The 16,494-nt window shown below is 41.6% G+C and overlaps 1 protein-coding gene, 2 non-coding genes and 2 pseudogenes across 5 annotated transcripts; 4 read left to right on the plus strand and 1 right to left on the minus strand.

Moving 5' to 3' along the window:
* Positions 1 to 7,121: 7,121 nt before the first annotated feature.
* LOC148099687 (uncharacterized) lies at positions 7,122 to 12,430 on the plus strand. Of its 3 annotated transcripts, XM_087851334.1 has the most exons (6): positions 7,122 to 7,391; positions 8,275 to 8,334; positions 8,446 to 8,494; positions 10,088 to 10,243; positions 10,447 to 10,539; positions 11,826 to 12,430. In XM_087851334.1, the coding sequence occupies exons 4-6, from the start codon at positions 10,172 to 10,174 to the stop codon at positions 12,138 to 12,140; spliced, it is 480 nt and encodes a 159-aa protein (XP_087707460.1). In that variant the 5' UTR covers positions 7,122 to 7,391; positions 8,275 to 8,334; positions 8,446 to 8,494; positions 10,088 to 10,171; the 3' UTR covers positions 12,141 to 12,430. The 3 variants fall into 3 exon arrangements, with proteins under 3 accessions (XP_087707460.1, XP_087707459.1, XP_087707461.1); XM_087851333.1 differs by lacking the exon at positions 8,446 to 8,494; XM_087851335.1 differs by lacking the exons at positions 8,446 to 8,494; positions 10,447 to 10,539.
* A 2,082-nt stretch (positions 12,431 to 14,512) lies between these two features.
* On the plus strand, positions 14,513 to 14,707 carry LOC148099688 (U2 spliceosomal RNA). The gene has a single exon (XR_015720237.1). It is a non-coding gene; the product is annotated as a U2 spliceosomal RNA (small nuclear RNA).
* Positions 14,708 to 14,950: 243 nt separating this feature from the next.
* Positions 14,951 to 15,063, plus strand: LOC148099689 (U5 spliceosomal RNA). Its single transcript, XR_015720450.1, has one exon. It is a non-coding gene; the product is annotated as a U5 spliceosomal RNA (small nuclear RNA).
* A 194-nt stretch (positions 15,064 to 15,257) lies between these two features.
* On the plus strand, positions 15,258 to 15,422 carry LOC148099690 (U2 spliceosomal RNA; annotated as a pseudogene).
* A 38-nt stretch (positions 15,423 to 15,460) lies between these two features.
* Positions 15,461 to 15,579, minus strand: LOC148099691 (5S ribosomal RNA; annotated as a pseudogene).
* Between the last annotated feature and the right edge of the window lie 915 nt (positions 15,580 to 16,494).

Here is a 16,494-nt window from a genome sequence, read left to right on the forward strand (position 1 = left end):
AAGAACAGCACAGGGGGGGGGGGGGGGGGGGGGACTGTGGAGAAGGCAAACGAACTCAACAACTTCTTCAACAGGTTTGACCAGCCCACAACCCCCCCACCCTCACCTTTACTACAGAGCCCTCTCCCCACTCTCCTACCTCCCTCGCTTCCCCCCCTTCCTGACACTATGATGACACCCCCCTTCTCCAACCCTTCTCTCAACAGCAGGACATCTTCCCCCCCTCCTTCCAATCATCTCCCAGTGTCACAGTGGATCAGGTCAGGAGGCAACTGAGGAAGCTTCGCCCCAGAAAGGCAGCAGGCCCAGACAAGGTGTGTCCTAGGATGCTAAAGGCGTGTGCTGCTGAACTTGGGGAGCCGCTACAACGAGTCTTCAATCTCAGTCTGTGACTGGGGAGAGTGCCCGTCCTGTGGAAGACATCCTGCATCGTCCCGGTCCCCAAAAGGAACCGGCCCAATGAGCTGAATGACTTCCGACCAGTGGCACTGACGTCACATCTTATGAAGACTCTAGAGCGGCTCTTCCTCAACCTACTCCGACCACAGGTACACCATGCCCAGGACCCACTACATTTCGCATACAATGGGGATGTCGGAGTGGAGGATGCCATCCTGTACCTCCTACATAGATCCTACTCACACCTGGACAAGGGAAAAGGCACGGTCAGGATCCTGTTTCTTGACTTTTCCAGTGCCTTTAATACCATCCGGCCCTGTCTGCTCCAGGAGAAACTGAACAGGATGGAGGTAGACCCCTGCCTGGTGGCTTGGATCTCCGACTACCTCACTGACAGACCACAGTACGTCAGGCTGAAGGACATCGTGTCTGACACTGTGGTCAGCAGCACAGGAGCACCACAGGGAGCTGTGCTGTCCCCTCTTCTCTTCACCCTGTACACCTCTGACTTCTGCTACAACTCTGAATTATGCCACATTCAGAAGTTTGCAGACGACACAGCCATCATGGAGTGTATCTGGGATAATCAGGAAGAGGAGTACAGAAGTCTGGTGAGGAACTTCGTCACATGGAGTCACACAAACCACCTGCAACTCAACACCTCAAAGACCAAGGAACTGGTTGGGGACTTTGGGAAGTCCAGAGCAGGTCCACTGCCGGTTCAGATAGAGGGGGAGGAGGTGGAGGTGGCCAAAAGTACAAGTACCTCGGGCTGTGGGTGGACAACAAACTGGACTGGTCATGCAACACAGAGCATCTGTATAAAAAAGGCCAAAGCCGACTGTACTTCCTCAGGAGGCTGAGGTCTTTTAACATCTGCAGGAAGCTCCTGAGGATGTTTTACCAGTCGGTGGTAGCTGGAGTACTTTTCCATGCTGTGGTGTGCTGGGGGAGCAGCACAGCAAAGGAGGACTCATCCAGGCTGGAAAAACTGATCAGGAAGGCTGGCTCTGTGGTCGGCATGAAGCTGGACACTCTGGTGTCAGTGGCAGAGAAAAGGACACTAAAAAAACTGCTGGACATTATCTCTAAATCTCTAAAATTAGAAATATCCTGTCTCAGAGTGACGCTGAAAAACTAGTTCATGCATTTATTACTTCCAGGCTGGACTACTGTAATTCATTATTATCAGGATGTCCAAAAAACTCACTGAAAAGCCTTCAGTTAATCCAAAATGCTGCAGCAAGAGTCCTGACAGGGACTAGAAAGAGAGAGCATATTTCTCCTGTTTTGGCTTCCCTTCATTGGCTTCCTGTTAAATCCAGAATTGAATTCAAAATCCTGCTCCTCACATACAAGGTCTTAAATAATCAGGCCCCATCTTATCTTAATGACCTTGTAGTACCATATCACCCTATTAGAGCACTTCGCTCCCGCTCTGCAGGCCTACTTGTTGTTCCTAGAGTATTTAAAAGTAGAATGGGAGGCAGAGCCTTCAGTTTTCAGGCCCCTCTTCTGTGGAACCAGCTTCCAGTTTGGATTCGGGAGACAGACACTATCTCTACTTTTAAGATTAGGCTTAAAACTTTTCTTTTTGCTAAAGCATATAGTTAGGGCTGGACCAGGTGACCCTGAATCCTCCCTTAGTTATGCTGCAATAGATGTAGGCTGCCGGGGGATTCCCATGATGCATTGAGTTTTTCCTTTCCAGTCACCTTTCTCACTCACTATGTGTTAATAGACCTCTCTGCATTGAATCATATCTGTTATTAATCTCTGTCTCTCTTCCACAGCATGTCTTTATCCTGTCTTCCTTCTCTCACCCCAACCAATCACAGCAGATGGCCCCGCCCCTCCCTGAGCCTGGTTCTGCCGGAGGTTTCTTCCTGTTAAAAGGGAGTTTTTCCTTCCCACTGTTGCCAAAGTGCTTGCTCATAGGGGGTCATATGATTGTTGGGCTTTTCTCTGTATCTATGAAGCGCCTTGAGGCGACTTTTGTTGTGATTTGGCGCTATATAAATAAAATTGAATTGAAAATTGAATTGAATTGAATTATGGACAATGCTGGGCATCCTCTGCACACGGCCATAAACAAGCAGAGGAGTCTGTTCAGTGACAGGTTGCTTCTCCCAAAGACAAGAACCAACAGACTTAAAAACTCCTTTGTCCCACACGCCATCAAACTGTTTAACTCCTCTCTTGAGGAGAGGGAGGGGAGACAGGAGGACAAAGGAGGGGGGAACAACTAAGCTGCAGTGCCTCCTCACTTCACTGTGCAATACTTTTTGTGCAATACTTTTTGTTAATAGTCAACGGTGCAATAGACTTCAAAACTTGAAATGTGCAATTCCCTTGTATTCTTATTCCTTTTTATTCTATTTATCCCTTTCGTATATTTTATTTATATATGTCTCTGTATTTATATATGTGTATATTAGGGGTGCAACAATACTCGTATCGATATTGAACCGTTCATACAGTGCTTTTGGTTCGGTACGCATATGTATCGAACAATACAACATTTTTAATTTATTTTATCAACTTTCCTTCTGACGGTGCTGTCTGTGTTGAGCGCTCAGTGGATCTGCGCTCGACAGTGCAGCCTAGGTGGAGTAGTCGAGCGCAGATTCACTGAGTGCAGGGCAAGCTAGCAAGACAGAAGTTAAGCTCTCCTTGCAACATGGCAAATTGAACCTCCCCCACCCTCATTCAGATCTGGCGTTTGGAACTATTTTGGTTTTCATGTGACGTATGACCCTGAAGGTAAGCGCGTCATGGATTAAAGTAAAACAGTATGTTGGATGTGCCAGCAATGCTCAATTACATGGGTGGGAACGAGTGTGTTAGCGCAGTTAGCTCGTTAACGTGTTGATGCCGTCCAGTCCCACGCACGGGAGATTTGCCGTGTTGTGGCGTTAACCTCATTTCAGATTAACGCTGACAGCACTAGTGGGAACACAACGAATATGACTGCACATTTACTCCGACATCATCCTAGTGCAAAGACAAGTGGAAGCAGACAAAAACAACAAGCACGCATGCTACAAACTTTACCCGAGTCATTTAGACAGCCGTTAGCACATGATTCTCCTTATGGGGACCTGATATGTTTAATATGCTGCTGAGAATATAGCCCAGAAGAAGCGTATAGTATAGCTTTTATTTTGTTAAGAGCCATTTCTCTGTAATAAACTCTCTTTTCCAAAGATGAGTAATTCCTCAATCAGATACAGGGCTCGCAAAATCGCTAGCCCGACGTCCCGGGGCTAGCGATTTTTCCAGTCGGGCTACCAAAATCTATCTCTGCCCTGCCCGTCGGCCTATCGTAGGAAGGAAAAATATATGTCAATGCTTTTGCATTCTTTCGGAAATGTAGCTGGGTAATTATGTCATTGGCATCGGTGAACCACTGTCAATATGTGACATATTGAAATCGCGTTTGAATTTGCGCTTGTTTTTTGCTTTCACTTTGCAATCGCGCGAACTGTGTATAGAGAGTGACAGCACTGATTGGTGAGTGATGATAATTTGCGCACCAATTCCTCTGACATCATCTTATTAATCGTTAGCTTACTATGCAAACATGACAAGTGAAATCTCCTGCAGCTTAAACATGTGAGAGGTTGATCGTGCAGAGAATCGCTGAGCGTTATGTGAGTGCGTGTGTAAAAGCAGCAGGATATATATTTTAGTTCTGCTGAGCCAAATAAGACAGGTCAGGGTGAAGAAGTGACAGCCAAAGAAAAGCTTACCACAAAACGGAAAAGTTATGACAAATCAGACTATAAGGCAAAAAGAAAGTGCAGCTTTATGGTTTCATGGACAAAAGAATTTCTGTGGCTGCAATATGACGAGCTAAATAACCAGGGCTGCACATAAGTGGTCCGCAGGTGCGCATTCGCTGTCAAAATAAAAAATGCGCACAAGATAATAAGTTGCAACGAGTGTTTGCGTACATAAGATTTTATGGAGGAGGACAGACATTTGTTTAGAACTCTTAAAGATGTCGAAGAAGCTCCTTTAAGCAATTACTGTGATGTTCCTCCACCTCCAAAGAAATGTCAGAAGGAGTCTGAACCACAAAAGAAGCGCGTATTCTCGGAAAAGTGGTTTCAGAAGGTGAGCTGGCTTCAAACAAATGATGAACGCACAGAGATGTGGTGCAGAATGTGCCGTGAAAATTTAATAAATGACAAATTAAAAAGGCATGAACATTTTTTTTTTGTATCGAAAAAATATCGAACCGTGACACCAAAGTATCGAACCGAACCATGAATTTTGTGTATCGTTGCACCCCTAGTGTATATATATAATATTTTGCTCACGTTCTGTAACTTCTGTTGGTGCTGTGCTATTGGAAACCGAATTTCCCAGAGGAACCCACCCGAGGGATTAATAACGTTTTATCTTATCTTATCTCTCAGGCAGAAGCATCTGGCAGATTTCATGCAACCACTGTAACAAAATAATTTCTCTAATGCAGAATGAAGTAATTCTCATTTTTATTCTGGTGGTACCTGGTGGAAGAGGCTGGGGGGGTTTCTGCTGCTTGATGAAACCATATTTCTCCATCTGTTGTGGGGCCTGTTCTCCCTTTGACTTAGTACTGGCCTTGTGTAGAGGTTCTAGTTTAGTTTTTGTGTTACAGGTGACTGGTTGACATGTGTTCGCTCTAGGACTGTCATTGGAAAGAGGGAAGGAAGTCAAGTCGGTCAGGTTTATAAAGTTTTGGCTTAAAAAATGGTGTAATGTTAGGATAGAAAATATGTATATCAGTCCTTTGACATCTGTACTACAAAGCAATTCAAAGTACTATATTGCTTTTTGATGATTAACAAAAACTGTAGACCATCTTAGAGCCCCTTACTACCAGCACAATGAGATCTGAGGGATCCTCCAGAAGGAATCATCCTGTCTGGTCAGTAGTCCATCCATCCATCCATCCATCCATCTTTTTCCACTTATCCAGCCAAAGCGGGTCCAGCAGCCTAAGCAGAGCAGCCCAGACCTCCCTCTCCCCGGTCACCACCTCCAACTTGTCCGGGGGGACACCAAGGCGTTCCCAGGCCAGCCAAGAGATATAATCTCTCCATTGTGTCCCGGGTCTGACCCGGGGCCTCCTCCCGGTGGGACATGCCCAGGAGGCATTCTTGTCAGATGCCTGAACCACCTCAACTGGCCTTTCAATGTGAAGGTGCAGCAGCTCTTCTCTGAGCTCCTTCCATACTTCTCACCCTATCTCTAAGGGAGAGGCCAGCCACCCTTCGGGGGAAGCTCATTTCCGCCACTTGTATCCACGATCTTGTTCTTTTGGTCACTACCCACAGCTCCTGACCATAGGTGAGAGTACGGACGTAGATCGACCGGTTAATGGAAAGCTTCGCTTTTACACTTAGTTCTCTCTTCACCACGACGGACTGATATAGCGTCGGCATCACTGCAGCTGCAACACCAATCCATCCGTCAATCTCCTTCTCCCGTCACTCGTGAACAAGACACATCAACAGAGATCGACAGACCACGTGACTTTCGTGCATTGCATTGTGGGTACCAGTGGCAACAAAATCAAAACACTGCATTAAGCGCCAGCATTTCCAGCACCGGTGATCATTAATTCTGCGGTTTTAATCCCTACTTGTATTTTATTTGCTCCCAAAACAGTTATGTACAAAACGACGGAGAACATGGCAGGTCCGTACAAAGACAGACTTAACGAAAAGGCAAAAAAAAAAAAAGTACGAGGAAAAAAATCAAAGGAGTGAAAGGGTCAGACCCATACGAGCATACAGAGTGGAGTAAGGACGTTAGCGTGCTGCCCAATTTTCATCACGCACATATTTATTATTATATGGTCCTAAGTGTGAGTGCATACACTCACAAAATGTTTAGTTACTTCAGATCCCTGCAACAAGCCCAGGTCCAGTTTACTTTGGTGATTTGGACTATTCCATTTCACCGCTGTTGTTAATTTTTTTCCTTTATATTCTGTACAGGCCAACGCAATCTATTTTTCTTTTCAGGTTGTAGTATTACACAACATTTTCAGATTCAGTAGAAATAAAATAAGTGTTTCGTAATTCATTCAATTTATTGTCTTTATTTATAACTGGCATTATTGTTTCATTCTATTATAGAATCTTACAAGAAAGAGGCAAAAATTGGATTCCATTATGCTTTATTAGCTCCTTCGGTGAAAAACAAGTCAACAATGCAAAAAACCCCAAAAACAAAACATACTGGAAAACAGTTATTCATCACTTGACTGCTTCAATACAACACTTGGGCACATATGCCGGGACTTTTCGTGGCTGTTTTGATATCGCTCTCTCTCTCTTAACCGATCAAATCTCGCTGTGGTAGGAGCTTTAAACTCGGTATAACCGAGGTTGATAGAGGGTGCCCAGTCTGGATCGCATTCCAGCATTGTGTAGGCTGGTTTTCCTACAAAACAAAACAAATATTAGCCTGCAAAGCCACAGTGAACAAAGCAGCATAGCGCAACTAATTCAATTCAAATCAATATAACACTTATTTGTAACCTACATCAACAATTATGTTATGATGAATTACGTAATAACTACAACAGAAGACTTACCTTTGTGGAAATGCTTGGAGCAGACTAACCTGTGAGCTGGAGTGTTCTGGGACTTTATATTTGGTCTTCAAATGGCTGCAATCCACACTCAAAAAAGTCAACTAAGGCAGTTGTTTGATTTATTCAATAGACATTTGTCTATTTAACATGAACATATTGAGTTTAGGTTTTTAAATCATTATCAGTTGTTGGTTTAACATAAAATAACAAAAAGTTTAATGAACTAGATTTGCATTCTTCAGTTCAATTAAATGTAATTATTTTAAATCAACAACTCTAAAACCGATGCCTAGTGCGCATGCTCAAACTTCCCAGAAGTGAAGAGGCGGGAACGCGGAGAAAGTTATATGTGTTCAGTGAACTGCCGTTTCCCTCTGCGGAATCTTCCACAATACAGGTAAGTAATAAATAACTAAAAATATCTTAGTCAAACGAAGTTGTTCCGTCCGTTAATTGTTTAACAATGTTTTTAATTCCAAATGTGTAATTTGTCATTAGACAGCGGGAGTGGAGCAAATACAGTGAAAATCGGGTATTAGACGGTGCCAATCGGTACCGTCTAATACCTGATTTCTAATCCGCTCCAGCTATATTTATATTATTATTAGAATTTCCATTTCATTCTTTTTTTTGTTACCCGTTTTTGCAGTTAGTCTTATAGTGTTTTTAGCGGTTATTAATGTGTTTAATTCAATATTTAACACGTTTGAAATTCAATTTTAAAGTAAATGAAGTTAGCTAAAGTTGTATGGTTGTCTCATTGAACTTTTACCTAGCTCTGTTAGCATTCACTTTGGTTTTAAATGACGGTTATTGCAAGACATGGTCTTTCTTCACTTTATTTTATTATCATTTGCATTTCTTCTTTCTTTCTCTCTCCTTTTTTTTAAGCATTCGGCCTCTTGCAGTAATGCAAGTTAAACTAGCATGCGCGAGTTGCTAAATATTAGCTGTGTCCAAATTCAGGGACTGCATCCTTTGAATTGACTTAAACGCTAGTGCATGGGGAAAAGAGCATAAACACGAGGTCAGAGGAAAAGGCAATGGCGGATAGTTATGAAAATTGCCTGTCGGACCTTTACCGCAACTACCAGCATCTTTATTGCATAGTGTGAAACACTGCTATTACATTTGGCAACAGATTGGATATTTATCTGTGAATTTTATATTGCAAGAGGTATTTATATGTATTTGTATTTTTTTTATACGTTTGCAACAAAGTAAAAAAAAATCCACTGTGGAGTTTTTATAAATTTTTTTGTCTGTTTTCTTTACCATAGTAACACCACAAAGAAAGCTGACCCCTTTTCTGATTGTTTGTGCCTCCTCTTTAATACATGGTAAGTTTTTACCATCATATATTTTTATGATAGTTTTATGATTTAATCAAAGTAAAAAAAAAGGTGGTCAATAAAACCATCCTTAAAACTGCTTCTCTTTTTTTCTTTCAGTGACTTGTATGTGGCAGTGCAAGCGTTGTTCCATCAGGGAGAGTAGTAGGTAAAAAATATTGAAACACTGTACAGGGCTCGCAAAATCGCTAGCCTGACATCCCGGGACTAGCGATTTTTCCAGTTGGGCCACCAAAATCTATCTCTGCCCTGCCCGTCGGGCTGTCATAGGAAGGAAAAATATATGTCAATGCTTTTGCATTCTTTCGGAAATGTAGCTGGGTAATTATGCCATTGGCATTGGTGAGCCACTGTCAATATGTGACATATTGAAATCGCGTTTGAATTTGCGCTTGTTTTTTGCGCTTGTTTTTTGCTTTCACTTTGCAATCGCGCGAACTGTGTATAGAGAGCGACAGTACTGATTGGTGAGTGATGATAATTTGCGCACCAATTCCTCTGACATAGTCTTATCAATCGTTAGCTTACTATGCAAACATGACAAGTGAAATCTCCCGCAGCTTAAACATGTGAGAGATTGATCGCACAGAGAATCGCTGAGCGTTATGTAAGTGCGTGTGTAAAAGCAGCAGGATATATATTTTAGTTCTGCTAAGCCAAATAAGACAGGTCAGGGTGAAGAAGTGACAGCCAAAGAAAAGCTTACCACAAAACAGAAAAATTATGACAAATCAGACTATAAGGCAAAAAGAAAGTGCAGCTTTATGGTTTCATGGACAAAAGAATTTCTGTGGCTGCAATATGACGAGCTATATAACCAGGGGTGCACATAAGTGGTCCGCAGGTGCGCATTCACTGTCAAAATAAAAAACGCGCACAAGATAAGAAGTTGCAACACGTGTTTGCGTACATAAGATTTTCTGGAGGAGGACAGACATTTGTTTAGAACTCTTAAAGATGTCGAAGAAGCTCCTTTAAGCAATTACTTTGTTGTTCCTCCACCTCCAAAGAAATGTCAGGAGTCTGAACCACAAAAGAAGCACGTATTCTCGGAAAAGTGGTTGCAGGAGGTGAGCTGGCTTCAAACAAATGATGAACGCACAGAGATGTGGTGCAGAATGTGCCGTGAAAATCCCACTCTAGCGGACAAAAACAGTGCCTTTTATATGGACGCAAATGCGCGTTGCAACTTTTTATCTGGTGCGCGTCTTTTATTTTGACAGCGAATGCGCACATGCGGACCACGTATGTGCACCCGTGTAAATAACATAATGTTCTGCCGGTTGTGTTGTTGGTTTTCCCTCGATTTCTGAGTCGACAAGCGCCTTTGTTACTGGGACCAGTACATTTAAGAAAGGCCCCCATTAGAAATGCATTATTGCTCAGTCTGCAATATCTTTCCCAGAACAAACACCAATTGCAAATAACATACTAAAAATAAACCTGAAAAATCTGTTTAGACCAGCGTACTATGTTGCAAAGAGTGAACTACCACTGGCACAATTTAGCAGTCTTTGCAAACTTCAAAAATCAAATGGCCTAGATCTTGGTTCCATTTGCCTCTTACCTGTGACTTCAGTGGAAATTTTAAATTCAGGATCTGACACAGACTGATTCATGTTCTACACAGACAGCACTGATGTCTGCATGGTCTTCTAAAAGCAGCTTTAGTCAGCTTAGATGTGAAGTGAGTGAAATATACAGTTGAGTTTTTAATCAATGTATTTGTTCTCTATTGCAGATTGACAAGGAGTTTCTGCGAATCACCAGAAAGCCTCTGCTATCTACTTTCTTTGCCGAGCTTGACCAATACGCGCCACGCTTAATGGAAATCTTTCTGAGCAAAGGAGGGACACCTGGAAAGAAAATAAGAGGTCTCATGCTTGCCATCTCCAAGGTTTGTATTAGGATTGAGTAGATTTTGTCATAGGCAGCAAAAATAACTTTTATTTGGAGATGAAGTTGTCAATTTTGTTTCGACTTAACAAATGGTACATGCCAGGTTCTAACCTAAAGAATAATTATGCAAGTTAACTGATTACCCTAGCTTTAAGAAAAACAGCCTGGTTTTGGCTCATATTATCTCCTCCTCCTCTCCAGCATGACAACATCCATACCAGACGAGCATGCATCTTGAAGTCTTTGTGCATCTACCTAAACGAAGACTATGAGAAGTTAATAAAGGAGTACTTGGTGAGTCATTGTGACAGCATGTTGACTGTAACATTCTCATATGGGGCAATCGTGGCTGAAGAGTTGGGAGTTCGCCTTGTAATCGGAAGGTTGCTGGTTCGAGCCCCGGCTTGGACAGTCTCGGTCGTTGTGTCCTTGGGCAAGACACTTCACCCGTTGCCTACTGGTGGTGGTCAGAGGGCCTGGTGGCGCCAGTGTCCGGCAGCCTCGCCTCTGTCAGTGCGCCCCAGGGCGGCTGTGGCTACAATGTAGCTTGCCATCACCAGTGTGTGAATGTGTGTGTGAATGGGTGGATGACTGGATATGTAAAGCGCTTTGGGGTCCTTAGGGACTAGTAAGGCGCTATATAAATGCAGGCCATTTACCATTTTATTTACCATACAAATTGTGACGTTGCCTCAAATGCAAATCGTTAAAATTAAAATTTTGAGATTAGCAACAAACACCTGGTATTGGGGAAAGGATGTCTTGAATACCAAACAGTATTAAGCGTTGCAATAAAGAATTTATGGAATTTGGTATTGGAAGGAAAGAAATTTATGCATACCGTAGTTAAACTTGATACACAAACATACAATGCATTTAACATGCATCAAGACAATATTGCTTTTGAATCTGCACTTGGATTAAAACAAGTCCTGTTGTTTTTTCATTGCTATGGTCATCAGTATTTGTAAATAGAAATGTCTATGAACTTTGAGCTGTTTAGTACTAACACTTCTATACCTGTTTTATTTTAGCAGCTGAGTTAGCTTTTTCTCGAGTCCTGTCCCCCTAAGTTACTCTTGCTATGTCCGACAAACAAATGGTTTCCTCTGCGCACCAATGGGTACCCAAATGTGCGAGCAGACATGCTTCATAATGTTTGGTACATTTACCTGGGAGTGGGGCCATCCACACTGTTTAATCCATTCACGTTGTTTTTGACTTTGTGAATGGAAAGAACACAACTCCTCCAGACACAATCTCTCGGGGTATCGGTGGGCACACTGCTTCTCCATCTTGCTTGAGGTTAATGTTTGTCAGACACAGTAATGGTTGCTATAATGTGTAATTGGACAATGGCCCTTTTGGGGGAGGGGCTGGTGAGAGGTCAATTATGCCACCTCTTTTGACATGAGAGGTGTATTTTATAATTTATGTATTGGAGTAATTACTAACAACTACTTTAGTTGTGTAATTTTCTGTTTATTACTTTGACTACTTGGATTTTATGAACAGCATAGAAACAGTTGTTTAAACAATCTCTTAAATTTTACTTTGTTGTCTTATATTTGTTCATGTAGGATACGGACAGCGAGGCAAAAAGCTGCATGGAGCAAACTGTGATGGGGGTGTACGTCATCCAGAAGGAGGGTGCTGAACCTGAAGATGACCCAGAGGACGTTGGTGTCCTGATTGAGGGTGTGGAGGCTAACACTGATTTGGGTAACATTGCACAAGCATGGGCTCTGTTGTTTGGACTCATATACTGTTTGAACCTGAGCTACCCACCAGAACTTAAATGCACCTTTGAAGTCCTCCAGAAGATACTTTTAAATCTTGATGGACAAAAGCTCTCTTCAAAGGCACAGTTTCTGAAAAACAAGCTTATGGGGTGAGAGCACTTGAAAATGATTGATAGGTCTTGAATGGTTCATTGGTGCAATGGTAATTTCCAATATATAATGTTAATATTTGAGTTGTTTATATTTTTTTCTAATATTTAAAAAATATTTTTAAGTTTTTGGATTCTCTCTGTTGGGCAATTCACCTTTTATACAGCACTGCAGATGATTTTTGTTTGTCCTTATATAGATGGCTCAAAATGGATCAGAAGTACTGACAGAAGTACTGTTCTGTTAATTATTTTTCATTTAATTTTGAGTTTGTAGTATAGGTACTAATTCACACATACCATAATGCTGTCATGTGTTGAATGAAGAAAAAAAAAAGAGGGGGGCACTAAAGCACTCCATTGGAGTGCTTTAGTGCCCCCCTCTTTTTTTTTTTTCTTCTCCTTTGTAGAACAAAGTTACCATTTTACAGAAACTGCATTGAGGGGTTTTCCCAAAGAAATGTTCATTGTTGTTTTTAGCTGCACTGTTACTATGTTGTGTCAAGGGCCTCTAAAGTTTAAGACCACTGCCACCTGTTAAGTTCACTGTATTATTGTGTCCATTTTGCTTGCTAGCATGTTTTAAAACACAGCAAAGCTATATTGGTAGCTGTGGAGGACTGCAACAAAAATTAAAAAATAAATACAGAAATATAAAAATTGGTCAAACTAATAATTATTACAATGAGATACACCAAACAAATATAGATTTTCATTTCAAATAATTAATTGCATTTGAAAAAAAAAATGTCATCTGTCATTTAATTTGATGTTAAGCCTTCTGTTTCTATTTTAGTTTTACTTCCTAAATTTTTTTTAATCCCTATATTTTTTATTTATTTTTTTTTACCTATGGATTTTTTGTTGTTGTTGTATTGCCCCCAAATTATTTCTATTTTTTTTTTTTTTTTTTTCCAAATTCACACAATAGTAATTCTATTTTGTCACATGTTTTAACTTGCCAAGTGGGAGATGTATTTTTATCTTTTAGTTTAATTTTTTAAAATACAGTTGAAATATTTAGCAAATTTTGCATCTGTTTTTAGTTGTGGAAGCTTTGGTTCCAACATATTACCTATGTAAATAAGTATTCTAACGTTATACCTTTTGAAGTGGCATAATGCTTGCAGGTGTACAAAAATGGTAAGCTTTTATATTGTCCACTAAATCCAGTTAATAAAGTTAATGTTATCATTATCTGATTGTGATTTTTTTTTTGTAAAGTAGTGGGTTTCTAAATGTGTAACAAATGTAAACAAATCTAATTGAAATAATTCGATTGAAATGAGTGAAATCATCAACCCCCATATTGGTTTATTAAGCAAGACTTGCAGTAGTTGCCTTGATTAACAAAGTAGTTGTTGAAACAACAAGATTTAATTGTGTTTGCCTAAACTTTTTAACGTGTGTAGAATGAATTAAAACAAATTTCACTCTACATACTTAAATAAATCACTTCAAATCAATGTAAGTATACTATGTTGATCCAACGTAATCTGATTACATTAAACCGCCAAATGCTAAATGTGTTGGTTTGACATGATTGAAAATGGTTTATTGTACTTGGTTAAATCGTGTGCAAAATGGGTGCCATGATTAAATTGTGTTCATCCAACAACACATTTTTTTGAGTGCAGGCCATTCGTCGGCTCTTTGTTACTTCGGACACATGGCTTGAACAATTTCTCTTCCACGACGTAAGATGATAAAAATCGATCTTTTTACCCGTCGGCTTCCCTCTCTCAAGAGGGGCGCCGTTTGTAAAGTGAAAACATCCTGAAATTAACGGCAACATTTTTCCACATTTAGCTCAGAACCTTAAGAAAAAAAAAGTAAGGTCTGTCTCCGGGAACGGTGCCCCCTTTGCTGACTTCGAGTTATAAGTGCTTGGAGAATGTGACATATGATGAAATCACTTCGTTTGGGGTTAAAGGAGTGGGAAAAGAACAAAATAAAATAATTTGTATGCTGATATCAATTGTAAAACTTAAAATATGGAAAGCAAGGCAGGGAAATATAACCGGAGTGTATAAATGGAGAGAGATAGGAACAGTTAAGGCAATAGAGAAAGAATTTGAAAGTATATACTGGCATGAATTAGAAAAGTGGGGAAGTGATACAATTAAGGATAGGTGGAAAATCATTTTTTTAAAACCACCAAAAAAAAGGTGGTAAGTGATAAGGAGCGAGATAATAGAAACGCGATTGTTTCTTCGGTTTCTGGTCCTTCATTTTGTGGGATTTTCTTGTTGTTCAACTTCTCTTCTCTTTCTGTAGGATGTTTGTTTAGGTGTAAAGAAATGAAGGTATGACATTGATTTGGAAAGTAATATGTTAAGATGTATGAGAAATGTGAAATGTAAATGTAAAGGATGGAAATGTTGTGGAAAGTAAAAAAAAAAAAAAAAAAAAAAAAAATCTGTTCTTATCAGTTTAATATCTAAAACGCCCCCGATTCGGGGGCAATGTATTAAACGCATTTTTAGAGCAGGGAGCCGAATAAGGGGCTCGCTCCGTTCGCTCCACGCATCGACCCGGTATTGCAGCGCCTCTGGGAACGGTGCCCCCTTTGGTGACTTTGTGCAAAAGCAAGAAAGCCAAACAAAGTAAGGTCTGCCAAGCCAAGAGCCAGAAAGCAGCCTGAAGCCGCGAACGTGCTCCTCTCCAGTCACCCCTCTCCTGTCAAAGTCGAACTCTGGAGCAGAGCAGGCGGGGCCTGAGATCTGCCCCTTCAGCCAAGCAAACAGGGCCTACCGTGACGCCGGAAGCCGGGACGAGGAGTCACTGCGGCTTCCTGCTAGGCCAAAGAAACACACACTCTGGCTTCTCTTCAAAACGTACAAGTCTTTCGCCTTTTACTAAAGACTTCCGTGGAGAGTGAGGCTAAGGAGTTGCACCTATTTTTGGCAGGGTCTGCCGTCTGGCTGGGCCCTCTCCTCGTTGTTCAAAAGAAGAAATAGAAGAAAGCGCGCAGTTCTAGGGAGCTCCGCAGGCCTCTGAGCTACTGTGGGTGGGCGGAGATTTGAAGCGGAGCCCTCCCTGTGAGCCAAGTGAAAGAGCGCACCGTCACAAGCGAGAAGTGTCCCGAGAAGGCGGCTCAGCCAGGAACCTGCAGGAGGCCATCGCTTCTCGGCCTTTTGGCTAAGATCAAGTGTAGTATCTGTTCTTATCAGTTTAAGGGGGCCTCAGCCAGCAGAACAAGACATTGGTGAAAACAGCCAAAAGCAATGTCGTTAATGTGCCCTCATTAATGGGCAGCTGTTTTGGGTCTTTTAATACACGCCTTTGCTGCATCAAAAGCAGTTCAATGACATGAAAATGAAAGGCTTACAGCACCAGGTATTCCCAGGCAGTCTTCCATCCAAGTACTAACCAAGCCCAGCCCTGCTTCGCTTCCAAGATCAGATGAGGTCAGGCGTGCTTAGGGTGGTATGGCCGTAAGCTGCAGCCCACAGCACAATGTGTCAACTTATGGAATCAAGTGATGAGGTGGCCAGTACCTGAAGTTACGAGCACAATCCTATAACCCTACCTGCATGCTTGCCTAATACCCTAACCCAAAGACTCAGTTTAGCATTTATCCAGCAGCACAGGCCCTGGATTTTTGAAGATGGCCTCAGGAACCAGCACAGGGCCTGGTGTGGTGTAGTTAGCCTCGGCCAGCAGCACTGGCCCTGGTGTGTTGTAGGTGGCCTCAGCCAGCAGAACAAGACATTGGTGAAAACAGCCAAAAGCAATGTGGTTAATGTGCCCTCATTAATGGGCAGCTGCTTTGGGTCTTTTAATACACCCCTTCTTCATTATATAGAGGCAGGTGGTGGAACAAATCAAGTCAACTTCTTGGCCATCCCAAAGAAAACTGCTAGAAACATTTGGTTTCATTAGTCGTTTACATCCTCTAATTGTACTCAAATACTCAAAAGGGAATGTCTGGCCAGTTGACAGTGCAAATGTTCTTCTGAAGATTGCTGCTATTTCTTCTCTAAGTTGTGCTTCAGACCAGTCAGATGTAAAGGAGATCTTCCCAATAAGGCCATCTTGTGCTAGTTTTGCTCTTGAATCTCCTCTCGGTATGAGAAACGTTGATGCTGAAGACAAGGGCAAGCACACAACATCTTTTGTATAGTGTTTGCAGGTCTTGTTTTTTCTCACAAAATGTGAGCGCATAGTATGAGCTTGAGGAACTGATGGGAGAGGAACCTGAAATGAATTCAAACACAGATACAGATAGACACCTATGCATTACAATACATCCGTAGTGTTTCTGTTATCTGTTCATTAAAAAACAAAAACAACAACAAAAAACAAACAAACTGTAGACTCAGACCATCTTACTATTGTCTACCCATTACACAGAA

This window comes from Neolamprologus brichardi, chromosome 14 (genome assembly GCF_056152115.1).
Source record: "Neolamprologus brichardi isolate AB-2024 chromosome 14, ASM5615211v1, whole genome shotgun sequence".
Lineage (NCBI taxonomy): Eukaryota > Metazoa > Chordata > Actinopteri > Cichliformes > Cichlidae > Neolamprologus > Neolamprologus brichardi.